Here is a 14127-nt window from a genome sequence, read left to right as displayed (position 1 = left end):
TATATCTTTACGTTTCAAAGGTTTCTGAACATTTTGGAATACCTGTGTGTGCGGATACAAATTTTTGTCAACGATTTTGGTTTTCGTCGTTGATTCGTTGATCGTTGATATTTTTATAAAAATATCAGGTATTCTAGACTTGCAATCCTATCCTTATGGGAGGAATACAAATGAAAGGTCTATTTTTATAGCGTTATACAGAATACTAATAAAATTCTAATAAAGAACTCTACATAATATCATTATATTGTATTTTAAGATGTACTAAAGAAATATATATATTTCTCTTCAATCAGAAAATAATCAAAACTGTGTACACTATGTTTGCGCATAATCTAAAATTTATTAGCATTTTTTATTTTGAGTAGCTCTTCCGAGCTAAACAAGCCAGTACAGGCAAAAAGACTAAAATCTATATTTATGGAGAAACTATAATTTTAAAAGTAATATTACAATTATTTAAAATTATAGCTGACAGTAGGATTCTAAGTAACGATAACAGAATCTAATCACTTAGAGATAATGCTATAACTTTGCAATTAAAATAATGTAAAAATATATATGCAATAATATTCTAAATAAATATTTAAAGCATTAAATGATTAAAAAAGATCAAATATATTATGATACATAAACAATGATTACAAAAACATTATAACATAATATTGAAATCTCTATTATGACAATAGTTCAATTAAATAATTGATTAGTTATTGGAAATATTTCATATTTATAAAACTAAAAATAGTTATAGACATTTGTAATCAATTTGAGAATATATTATAATAAGCTTATACTTCATAAAGAGCATAAAACAGCTCCATATTATTTTATCACAAAAGCGTCATCATATAACTAAATTTTTCAAAATATCTATTTCAGTAGTCAGTTAATTTGGTACAAGTCTGTGATGCTGAATACCTGCTCGTCAGTAAAATATTTAATCATCTATTTCAAATTCACTTTATGACAACAAGAACATATTTTATAATTCATTGGCATTATAAACATATAACATCTATGCAATTTTTTCAATGACAATAATAAAGAAAAATATCATAAGTCAAATTTAATGAATTTATGAAAAAAATATTCACTATAACACATTGTATAAAAAGTTATAGAATAAATACATTTAATTAAATATTCATTTACATACATATCTATATACCTATATATTACAACTTAATTATCCTTACACCTATAAATATGATTACCCTCATTCTATATAATAAATATGCAAATATATATATATATATATATATATATATATATATAATTTATAATCACCTATTCAACCATTATAAGGTGCAACACCTCATCTATATCGATTTCTAATAATTTTAACTGTGAAGTATTGGCCATGTCCGATACACTTGTGTCATCAGCTAAAGTACTGTTACCAGCAGTTTCTGATTTATCTTCATTTGAAATATCTGATATATTTAAATCAGTTGAGGTATTCGGAGTGTCATCTGATGGTGATTCTGATGTAAACTCTGTTATGGATTTCACTGCTTCTAAAATGGCTTTGCTTGATGTTACTTCAGATTGTTCTTCATTATCATCAGATTCTTTATTATTTAGTTTACGCTTTTTTGTGGGAGTTTCATCTTCTAAAATCATATGTTTAGGATTCATAATATATAGTTTTTGTATCTTATCATATATCAAGCTACTTCATGAAACAAATGTTACAGTTTCAATTTAAAACTTACATTAAAACACTTTTAAAAGCTTAAATAAAATTATAAAAAGCAAGTAACGATAAATTCTGAAATACTATGTAATATGTGCAGCAATCTTACAAAATGACAATCGATTTTCATGATGCCACAAAAGATTTTGCATCTATCAATTCTGTTATAGTTTGATTATGTTAGATTTGAAAGTGATACAAATAGTTAAACTCAAATTGAAATCATGAAAATAAAGTGAATTTTAAATCTACATGTTACTATAACAAATACTAAAATATTACATTAACTGCCTGAGGATTAGGAACTTAAAATTTTTGATGATACTATAATTTAAATATGTATTTATATTGTATATAATATTACAACAATTATTTGTTTTAATTATTTGAATAGATTTAATCACTTTAAAATTATATATTTAAAGTTAATTTCATTTTTATGCAAATGATTTAAAATAAGAAGTGGTATCACATTGTTTCATAAAATTGCATAAGTTGATGCATATATAATGTTAATCATCAATGTTTCACAAAAAATATTTAGATATTTTAAGAAATAACTATTTGCATTAATACCATATAATTTTTTTCTAGCTTTGATAAATTCCTTACCTTGTTGAACCAATTCAGTCATAGCTCTTTGTTTCAGTCTTTCGAGAGCGTTCTGCAAACTTGATGGGGTTTGCAAACCCCTATTATTAACAGAACTAGTTGGTTTATATTTTAAAACTAAATGTAAAGCCCTAACATCACCGCGAAGTCTCCGAGCACCAGTCTGCAGATCTACACGGGATACATTATCTGATAACGTTGTACACAAATTTTCTATAAGACGACATGTCTGAGGAGTCAAAACGCGTATTGAAATCTGTTGAAAAAAATATATGTTTAATATATTATTCGATAATATTCATTTAAATTCTAAAAAGAACCATACACAACATAGTTATAATTGTATGACGGCTTATAACAAAAAAATATATAACTGATATATATTCAATAATATTCATTTAAATTACACAAAAAACTATACAAACAAATTTTATGATTGTATGACTGGTTATAATAAAAATAAAAACAAATATTTTTATAAAATTTAAGTATGGTTTTAAAGTGAAAAATATTGATAATTAATATGAAATATTTACTCAGTATTTATTAATATTGCAATTACTCTACCTTCGGAAAAAATGTCTGCATGAATTCCCATATTTTAGGATCAGTTAGTGATACTCGTTCATCTAACAAAATACAGTCTACATATTCTCCTAGATAAATACTATCAGCTAACATTTCTGCATTGCCACCTATCATTGCTAGCAAACCTTAAAAAAAAATATTACACAAAATTATAATATATTATATAAATTAAAAAAGGTAAATTGTATTTAATTAGGGCTATAAGCCATTTTACTTAAAGAACTAAGCACAATTTTTTAAAGGATTGATTTCAAATCTGCAACGTTTTTAAAGTGCTTCATCAAAGTAACTAAAATATCATAGATGTATGAAAAGTGGTTTACTTTTAAAAAATACTCTATGTCGGAATGTTCATGCAACTTGCCTTAAGGTAAAATGCCATTTACAACTAATTATAAATTATTGAAATTCTTAAAATACACAATATTAAATATTTAATAACAATATATCTTTGATTCAGAATACTGTGTGATAATTACCTTCTTCGTTATTATTGTGTGCCTCCAAAGCATCTATCCAGAGAGCTGGAAAATAATTAAAATGCAATGGTGCAGCTTCGTAACCGGTCATAGCACTTAATGTTATAACATGTTCAGCATGTGAATTTATTGTTAAGTTTCTTCCTGGTACTCCACGCAACATCTGATCAACAAATTCGTGATATGGACGATAAAATGAAGCTAGAGCTGCGTCATATTCAACATCCACTCCCTAAATAATAAAGTTTCATTAAAATACAAATTTAAAATTAATAATTATATATATAATATTATTTTAACTTTTTAATATATCAATATTTCTATAATCATGATTTTTTAGTGATTGAGTTCTTTATATATAATTTTTAATTTATTGTGAGAGGATAAAATACTAATGTTGTTTAAAAAACTTAAAAAAAAAATGTTTTAATTAATCTATGCAGTCATTGCTTAATTAAAATATAATCTGGTTTTCAAAAAAGCATTATACATTTTTACCTTACATATTTTATACAAAATAATACTAACCTTAGGGCTTTGTATCTGTGTATGGGGCACATACATTTGAAGCACAGGCCTAGGTGGCCTCGGAGAGTTTTTACCATGGGCATGCTGCAACAGACCACCGCGAGAGCCCCTTCTTGGAAAATACGGTCCCAGAGGAAAAGCATTGGATGATGATGATCCTGAGCCTGAAGCAGCTGGTCGCTCATTGCAAGAAGATGATGAAGTACCATTTGTGTGGAATGAGTTGTGAGAATGTGATAGCAACTGAAGTAAAACTGTACGAGTTTCATCAGGTAATAGATGCATCAGCTCACATAACATTTCTGGAAATAATAGATTATATGGAAATTAATGTCATTCTATTCATATGTTAATAAACTAGTCAAAACAAAAGTCAAAAATCAGTTTGTGGCGATTTGTAAGAGAAAAAAAAATAGAAATATTTATTATCTATTATATAAAAATAACTCGGGTTTTCCCCTTCCTGACGAAATAACTCCAGAACGCACGAACCGATTTCGACGATTTTGCATTCGTTGGAAAAGTCTCGGGCTCCGTGAGGTTCATAGCAAAGAAAATGAAAGAAAAATTTCAACAGAAAGCGGAAAAATCTTTTTTCACATACAGCGTCATATCTGATACTTAGCATGTACTACAAGTAAGTAGATACATTGTTTGACACCTACTCATTTCCTTTTCAAATATAAAATAAACAAAAATTTCTTCATCTTTCTCACGAAACCATCTGGTGGCAAAACGGAGTTCGCTGAGTTTGCTAGTATATATATATATATATATATATTAGGGCGGGTCGATTTGTATGGGCGAAAAACAGTCACATAGGCATTTATGATCAAAACAAGATACTTTGCGGAAGAAACCATACCTCTAAAATAAATTCATAGAAATGGACTTTTTTCCATTGGAAACATATTTTTGATCTATATTTTCAAGTGAAAATCGCTACTACACGATATCAGGTCTTCCAGAGCGCGGACTCAGAAGCTACTCCATGAGAGCCCCATATATATCAAAAATAGTTAACAACAATCAATTTCACAAACCTATAGAAACTTGTCGCATTTCTGGCGGATTGAACGTATTTAGCAACGTAGCCAATCTTCTTGTTAGGTCGACCAACGGCTTATTGCACGTTACGAGTGTTGCCCTGCACTCTCGATGCTCCTTATGCCTTCTCAGACAATTTATCAGCCCAAAAGTTTCAGTCAAAAGCTCTGTCAAATCTTCAGAAACATGACACGCTGTTGCCTCATGATACATGACATGCAAATTGTGGAGAGCCTGAAAAAAAAACAAATCGTCAAAATAAAACTTTTTTCATTGTTTTTAGATCTTCAATTTGTATATCAGTGTGCCTATTTTTGTACATACGGTTTTATTTCTGTTACTTACATTTTTATAACGATTTATAAATTCGAAAACCTTGTTTATACAGTTTTGATAATTATTGTTCATTATTCAATATAAGTTAATCGTTGTAGGCAATAACAATATTAGCTTTATTATTCATAAAAAAGAGAATAAAATATTGAGATTGACTCATTTGCAAAGTTTTTTTTTTTATTTATTTTCATAGCAAGCTATACAAAGTACATTCAGCTATATATTGTTACAGGTATATATTATTTGACTGCTTCTCAGATGTTATGTGTTTTTTTGAGACGCTTGTAAAAACTTACCATTAATTAATTGCATCATTAATGTTTCGTAATTCCCGAAATTAATTAATTTCGTAATTAATTTCGCTAATCGTTCACGAAGAAGTTTTTGTTTTCGTGAAAAAATACGATATGCTAAATTTATGTTCTCTCATCGTTTCAAGTCATTCTAAATTGAATGAGACCAGATTTGGAAAAGTGTAAATGTTTGTATGTGTGTGTGTGAGCCTATTTGGATCTTTCGTCGACATTTTGCTCAAAAACTGCTGGACTGCTTTCAATTACCAAAAAAGTGTAAAATTTTTCGTCCACGTTTTAGCCCACAGTTTTCAATAGTTTCAAAAAATTCGAAAACTGTTCGAAAAATGTTCACTGGAAATCGAGTTGATTAGTTTTTGGTTAAGATCGCCCGGGGCATTTCTTCGCAATTAAATTTTTTTGACAATTTTGATGATTTTGTATAATGATAGATTTTGTAGTTTGGATAATAACATACTGAAATATTATAGGCCTACGAAAAGAGGGTAAATTATAAAAATTCATCAAAGTTTAGAAATTCGGCTTAAGCTTAAGCGATTCTAATTAGAATCTGTGCCAAAGCATATGTACGTTCCGTGTTCAATTTATTTATTCATTAAATGTAATTAAATTTTTAATTTACCCGAAATGGATGAAATGAAACGTGTTAAAGAAATCAATTTAATTTATACAATTATAGATAGTATAAGTATGTTTGAAAGACATCAATTGGAAACCGTATTGATTATTAGTGGAAGCGAAAATGTTGTTTTCTAAATAACAGTTGAACATTTTACCTAAATAGCGGAATATCAATTCTTGTTTATTAATACTAGAATGACGGAGCGAGTCAATTTGACTAATTTGTACTATTTATGCTATAATATGTAATATGTAATATATGCTATACCTATTTTGCCAGATACGAGATAAAAGTCAAATTGATCCACCGGTTTAGACAGACGTAACTTATTTCCTTTTCATAAAAAACTATTGTAAACGTTCTGGTGAAAAAGTTTGCATGTTACAATTCGTTCATTCAATGCTGTAAATTTATTCGTTGCAAACTATTCAGTTGAAATCTTTCATTTTGACTTATGTCAGCCGCAGATATAAGAAGCCACCGTTTAGAAGGTGCTTCTAAGCGCCAGCGGATCAAATATTACCTTGAGCGAGTTTGATGAGTGTATACTGACTAAGCCATATTTAGGTTGTAGACCACAAAAATAGATCTTATAAAAAAGTTTTATTATTGAGCTCAAAACATCGCATTGTAAGATTTGCAAAAAATGAAAAACTTGTACCGGAAACTATATCTTTTTATAATAATACTAAAGTATGGAGTCGAAATACTGGATCAAATGGCGCGAAAATATAGTATCAAAGCAGGTTTCAGTCTTGCAAATTGTACCAAAACCCGTTCATGTGTTCTACAACATTATAGATATGGCAGAAATCAATGCTTGGGTCATATATATAAAGATGTGAATCAAGTAGGAATGTCAAGAAAGAATTTCTCTTGCAACTAGCTGTAAATTTATGCGGCATCTATAAAAATCAAGTCGAAAGCGCTTGAACTTTAATATACAAAGATATTGAAAACCATTAAAATTGGTACTAGTGTCATGCAACAGAAACAGAAACAAGGGCACTGTAGCAAATGCTATAAAACATATGCGAAAAGTGTATGCAAAAAGTTTGAAATAAGGTATATTTGCAATAATATTTTATTACTTTGTTAAACTGTCAGTTAAACTGACTCAATCAGGCAAAATAGGTATGCAACCAACTTCCGTCATTGTAGTGTTAATTTAATCATGTATAAGTATAGGAAAATTAATGCTAATTAATTTCTAATTCATTTTTAAACTTACATCTAGCACCAAACTGAGGCCGCCGCTCTGCAACACATACAGCTTTTCTTCATCAGTGTCGGCTAGCGTACGCAGGGCCGTATTTAAAGTGCCCCAGCTACCTCGAGCGTCCAAACCCGCCAAATACGCTGCCAACGTACCCCGTCTGAAAGCGGTCACTTCGCGTAATTCCCCTTCAGTTGCTTCAGGACTACGTGCTCCAAATAGAGCCATCAATTTGAATAACTCCTCCACTGCCTAATTTAGATAAAATAGACACAGTCAATATGAGAAGAATAAAATTCAATTACCAAAATTAAAAAAAGAGCTAAATTATTATTTGAATTAATTTAACTTGATAAAATATTGTAATTACTACGTTTATGGATATTGATTTAATGTTTATGATTATTGTATAAATTAAAACCATTAAGAATTATAAAAAATGATTAATTAAGCTTTCAATTTTATAGCTACATTATGTAGCTATATTTTATAATTTTCGAACAACCCAATAGTTTCCATATATGTATATGTATATATATGTAGCCTACATATATTCAATAGTTTCCATATATGTGTAGCGGGTTGCCAACACGCATCGCGGCTTGTCAACACGCATCACATGTTACTGGACAGATTGGCCCATATATTGACAGCACAGAAAAAAAACAAAAATAAATTCAAGTGTCAGATCGTACTTGGTTTTTGTTTCTCCCTAGTCGAATTTGCCTAAAATGTATAATTCTTGAAACCTTTCTTTTCTATTATAAATAAGAAAATACCAATAACGTTTTATTAATGATCAGTATGACAACACATAGTGTCGTGGATATTAATCATATATAAAATAAACGAAATATAAATAATATTTTATGGAATTTATTATGACTATAATTTGGACAATTCCGGTATTTCTACAATATGGAGCACGCCTCCATATTTTGGTGACCCCGAGAGTGAACTAGTAACACACATACAAGAAGGTAAGAAGATCAAGACATATTTTGAAGTAGCACAAAAAAAAAAAAATTGAAGTCTCAAGAATTACTAAGAAAAGAATTTTTAAAAATATAAATAATTATTATAAATGGCTCACAACCGCCATAACTCGAAGAACATTCTAATCCTACAACTGAGACTCCGACCACGCACATCCAGAACAACAACAACACGTGCTCAATAAATCCCTCATTATCCTGGAAAATGAGTCGATTATGAGCACCACGGCAGAGGACAGGGAGCACCAACAAACATCGGCAACCGCCATTCAAAAGGGCCACATACACTCAACCGCTAACTCACCAGCGAAGGGCCACATACAATCAACCGCTAACTCACCAGCGAAGGGCCACATACAATCAACCGCTAACTCACCAGCGAAGGGCCACATACAATCAACCGCTAACTCACCAGCGAAGTGTCAAATATACTCAGCCGCTAACTCACCAGCGAAGGGCCACATGTACTCAACCGCTAACTCACCAGCGAAGGGCCACGTAAGCAATCAACAAACTCAACAAGCCAACACGGCAATTTATCACACAATCTCAACCAAAAGAAATTTACAAGGAAGTTCAAGAATGGCAGTCAGAGATGCGAAACAATCTTTTTCATTAGGGCGGAGTGATGTAGCGGGTTGCCAACACGCATCGCGGCTTGTCAACACGCATCACATGTTACTGGACAGATTGGCCCATATATTGACAGCACAGAAAAAAAACAAAAATAAATTCAAGTGTCAGATCGTACTTGGTTTTTGTTTCTCCCTAGTCGAATTTGCCTAAAATGTATAATTCTTGAAACCTTTCTTTTCTATTATAAATAAGAAAATACCAATAACGTTTTATTAATGATCAGTATGACAACACATAGTGTCGTGGATATTAATCATATATAAAATAAACGAAATATAAATAATATTTTATGGAATTTATTATGACTATAATTTGGACAATTCCGGTATTTCTACAATATGGAGCACGCCTCCATATATGTATATGTATATATATATGTAGCCTACATATATATACATATACATATATGGAAACTATTGGGTTGTTCGAAAATTAACTTCGTTTTTACAGGCATTTTTGCACGTAATTTTCGTACAATAAACAATTACTTTAATAAATTATGTATTGGCAGTTCTGATCGAACATCTTTTGTCTTATTTCTGGTGTTAGCACAATTCTGAAATCATAAATGTTTTGGTCGTTCTTGGCAAAAAAAAACTGATCAAAGAACTTTTTGACAGGCTGATTTGAGGTAAAGATTTCACTGCCTAAAAATTTTTTTAGTGACTGGAACAAATAATGGCAGGTCTGGAGAATATGATGAATGTATCATTGGGTCCCATTCAAGCTTCAAAAGCTTTTTGCGATTTACCAAACTTTTGTGAGGTCTTGAGTCGTCGTTAATTCTGACCTTTTCTTTTTAAGTATATCATTTAGTTTATCCAGCTGATGACATAAGGCATCCGAATTAACCGTTATGTTATCTTGGAAAAGCTGAAAAATGAAGATCTCCTTTAAATTCTTACCAAACATACAGCATCACCTTTTTCTGGCAAATTTCAGCTTTACACCTGTTTTGAGTAGGTTCTTTTTTTTTATTTCATGGACAAATGCGTGTATTGTATTTCTTACATCCCAATTGAAATTCCTACTAACAATTCACTTCAAAACCTGATAATTTTCAATACTTTTCATAGGCGAATCGCGAACGCCAGTGCGACGACACACGTTTTTTTTCTATGAGAATCATACATTGAGTTTCGATGAAAATTCCAGACCTTTTGAGTGGTTATAAACTGTTAAATTTGATAAATATTTACTCAATGGGGTCTCATGTATTATTATTGTCGGTTTGCATCAACTAATGATTTTCTCGCGATTTGACTTAACAGTTTTTTTCCTTTTCTATAGCAAAAGAGTAAAATATGTCGAAAATGCTGCTTAATTCTTTCCGTATTCAAAGTGACACCATCCAAAAACTACTGCATGTAAACAATTAGAATTTTTTACACACAAGCCTTAAAATATAAGTTTTCAAATCATATAATAATTATAGAGCTTAAGTTTTATGTTAGTTTCAAAAAAATATAGTTAAATTCTGGTAGTAAAAAAAACGAAGTGAACCTTATAATTAACATCTCTTAGGATAAGTTATAGTAATCGCAAAAAATCGAAAATGAAAATGTTTATATATAAAGGTTTCTAAACATTTTGGCATGTCTTATTATTAGAAAAAATGGATGTGTGTGTGTGGATACAATTCTGGTCCACAATTGCATGAACACTAATCAACCAATTTAAATAATACTTACTGCTGTATACTGTGTCGGATGCGGCGTAATATTTTTAAAAGCCCATTGTAAATTTTGATGCGCAGCTAGCTGTCTAGTTAATTTGCGACTTTGCTCACAACACATTCTTAATAATCCATAATAAGCTGGCAGCATGGATCGATTAAACATAACAACATCATGGTCATCATGATCAGCCCTAAAATTTACACACATATATATTATTTATTATATAACATAAAAATAAAATCAGGTATAAATTAAAAAAGCAATTGAAATACTTTAATCTGAATATTGCAAAGTGTAAAATATTGTCCTAGATACAGCAACAATATTCATTCAAGATACTCAATTCACATTTATTAATTAAAATAATTATATAAAATGAATATTAATAATTTAAGAAACTCACATCAGCACATTGTTATTATCACAAACTAATATTTTACTAGATAATATTTTAATAATTTTGATAACTCATTTATACTTACAAAATATAATTAAATGCTATGTTTCTCGTGATATCAACATTTTGTACAACTATTTGAGCATTTTCTGGACAGTCAACTGTTATGTGGTGCCAAAACACTAGTAATGCCTGTTTATTATGATGAGCTGCAACACTGGGTTCTGATAATCTCGGATGAAACAAGTCCCATAGAGCTCTTATATGAGGTCCAACCTATAAGAATTTTTATTTTAATGAAATAAAATAAATACATAATTATTTTATTGCAGTACCAATAAAACAAAACATATTTCTGCAATAATCATCACAATTATAAAAATTCTAATATAAAACAACAGTTAGTAAAGAACATTGTAAATGTTTCAGAACAAACAACAGTTAGTAAAGAACATTTTAAATGTTTCTAGTATTAATTACATTTATTTACTTATTTAAATAAGGTCATACATATTGAATCATATTGAAGAAATCATTTATATCCCTGGAGTTATAAAAAAACGAAAAATTCGAAATGATTGCCAATTTATAGTACAACAGACTGTAAATGAAATCATTTTAATTAGATCATTTGAAATGCTTTGAGATATTATATGGAGTAGCAAAATAATCATTTCAAACTTTATGAGAAACTTAAATTTCAAAACAAAAATATTACCATCAATTTTTCTGTCCTGCCGCTAGCAAAATACGTCATCAGTGTAAAATAAGATGTAAGTTTTAATGTTCCATGCGAGGGTACATCAGCATAATGTCTAGCTGGTCTTAGTAACCGCAAAAGCAAACCCAACACTTGCCTCTGCACAGCTGTAGCTTCTGATGGCAATTCTCGAATAGCTTGTTGTTGCAATTGCTGTTGAGCCACAGTTGTGGCTACAGTTGCAGCTGTGGATGCTATACGAGTTCCATGGTAGGCTTGCCTGAAGGGCAAATGTGGCACTAGAGAAACTAGCAAATACGCAGCAGCTAAAAAAGACAATATTATATATAATAGTACAACTTGGATTACTTCATTTGCAGTAATTTTTTAAAAAAATTGTTCAAAATAGTTTCCAAAAAAATTTTTTTTTCAGTCTTGTAAAAATGTTTTGTAAAAAAAAACATTTTTCCAACTTGTCCATATATAATAGTTTATATGATTGTCACATTATTCTAGATTAACATATTAAAATATATAAATATTTTTTTCTTCAGAATTTATATAGGGCTATAATCATGGGTGTGGTCAGATGACAATTTTTTGAAACCCTCCATTTTATCACCTTCTAGAATTGAATTTTTATGACATTTTTTTTCAGATTCTAAAAAAATTAATTAATAACTTGAAAAAAATATATAGTAAAACTATTGTCTTTTTTTTACGGTCTTTCAATAATTGCACAAATTCATGTCCTAAACCAGAATACACCATTAAAGAATCCACACTTTTAAAATAAATCTCTGTATGACCAATTTTGTATTTAAATTTTAATTTGAATTTTATTTTTAAAATTTAAATTTTAAATTTACCTGATCTAACCCTTTGATTATTATGAGCTATAAGAAAATGCTCAACCCAGCAATCTGCACTTTGTAAAACCCAAGCATGTGCCATTTTATTCCTTGGAGCCTGCACCGCAAGCCATTCTAAAGCACTATGAGGACAAAACTCTGCTGCATCCCACACACGTTGCAGAGCCAAATTGCTGAAACATGGGAGCCCCGAAGGACCAGCAGATGCATCCGTTAGAAGGGTCAGCAGTTTAAAAAACGGTGCACATAACTATCAAACAAACAAAAATTTCAGGTGAAAATAAAGGATCTATGTAATATAGGGAATATAAAAATCATCATAACATCATCTGGGCTGCATTTATTTAAATTTTTTTTTCAATTATGGCAGATGCCAATCATCAATCTACACTTATAATAAAATCAAAAACTTTCAAATCAAGTTTAGTGAAATTTAAAATTTTAAATATATTGATGCCGTTCAATTCATGACATAAATGTTTCATAAATAATAATAAATTTAGTATTTGGTTAATCTGTGTGCAAATACTTATATGAAGTATACTTATACTATATTTATACTACACTCTCGATTTCTTGATTTGAAGGCAAAAATTTAATACAGTAATGATAAGTATTATTCCTTAAGGCTATGCAATATTTTTCCTTAATTGTTCATTATTAAAATTGAAATTATGTTCTTACCTCTGCATGTTTAGTTATGGAATGAAACATCATGGCAACTATTTGCGTTGCAAGTCTTTCATTATAACGACATAATGCATGCACTAATAAGCGTGTATGCTGAGGATTCAATCCATCCCTTATTTGCTGATATAGAAATGGAAAACCCTAAAAATAATTAAAACTTTGTTAAAAATATTCTATAAATGGTACTGATAATTAGTTCTAATTGTCAATACCATTAAATAATTTACATTGAATGAATAAAATGATTTTGTAAATCAAATTATCTCACCTTTGCAAAATATAAGTAACTAATTAAATGTATCAACATTTTTTAAAATTGATCAAAGTAGCAATATTAATTGAACAATCATATTAAGCTTTGTTACTAACCTTTCCACCGGCTATCGCGCTAAAGTCTCTATTGCTTAGCTGAAGATTATGATCTGGTCCCCGTGATTTTTCAACCAAGCTTGCTACTAATGCAACCATTTTATCTAAAGAAGCAGGGCGTGGTTTGTCATTGCAAAGCCCTACGGATGAGCATCCTAAAGAACCCGGCCCAACTGAAGCGCCAACAGTGCCTACAGGAGTGGTGGACGCAGGCTGCTCCTCGCTATCAGAACCACCGGATTGCTCCTGCTAAAATAATGGATAATAAATTTTATTGCAAACTATTATTAATATAAATATTAATATAAATTGGATATTTTTAAAACTTTTATATGAATATTATTTTAT

At 29.8% G+C, this 14127-nt stretch overlaps 1 protein-coding gene across 1 annotated transcript in view; it reads right to left on the bottom strand.

The window, feature by feature from the left end:
- Positions 1-1269: 1269 nt before the first annotated feature.
- The window catches only part of LOC113387055 (ubiquitin carboxyl-terminal hydrolase puf), a 36926-nt gene continuing 24068 nt past the window's right edge, over positions 1270-14127 (bottom strand). The window contains exons 41-53 of the mRNA XM_026624809.1: positions 13780-14028; positions 13405-13551; positions 12718-12970; positions 11867-12174; positions 11234-11424; positions 10764-10941; positions 7457-7693; positions 4950-5187; positions 3907-4208; positions 3379-3610; positions 2879-3024; positions 2312-2567; positions 1270-1616 (exon numbers count right to left, since the gene is read on the bottom strand). Coding sequence (XP_026480594.1) covers positions 1291-1616; positions 2312-2567; positions 2879-3024; positions 3379-3610; positions 3907-4208; positions 4950-5187; positions 7457-7693; positions 10764-10941; positions 11234-11424; positions 11867-12174; positions 12718-12970; positions 13405-13551; positions 13780-14028 — 3063 coding nt within the window. The 3' untranslated portion in view covers positions 1270-1290. The remainder of the gene's footprint in view (positions 1617-2311; positions 2568-2878; positions 3025-3378; positions 3611-3906; positions 4209-4949; positions 5188-7456; positions 7694-10763; positions 10942-11233; positions 11425-11866; positions 12175-12717; positions 12971-13404; positions 13552-13779; positions 14029-14127) is intronic.

This window comes from Ctenocephalides felis, unplaced genomic scaffold (genome assembly GCF_003426905.1).
Source record: "Ctenocephalides felis isolate EL2017-DRISC unplaced genomic scaffold, ASM342690v1 CF-g0.4_SCAFFOLD_03571, whole genome shotgun sequence".
Taxonomy (NCBI): domain Eukaryota; kingdom Metazoa; phylum Arthropoda; class Insecta; order Siphonaptera; family Pulicidae; genus Ctenocephalides; species Ctenocephalides felis.
The sequence above is the reverse complement of the archived record's forward strand: the minus strand, read 5'-3'. Positions and strand labels throughout refer to the sequence as shown.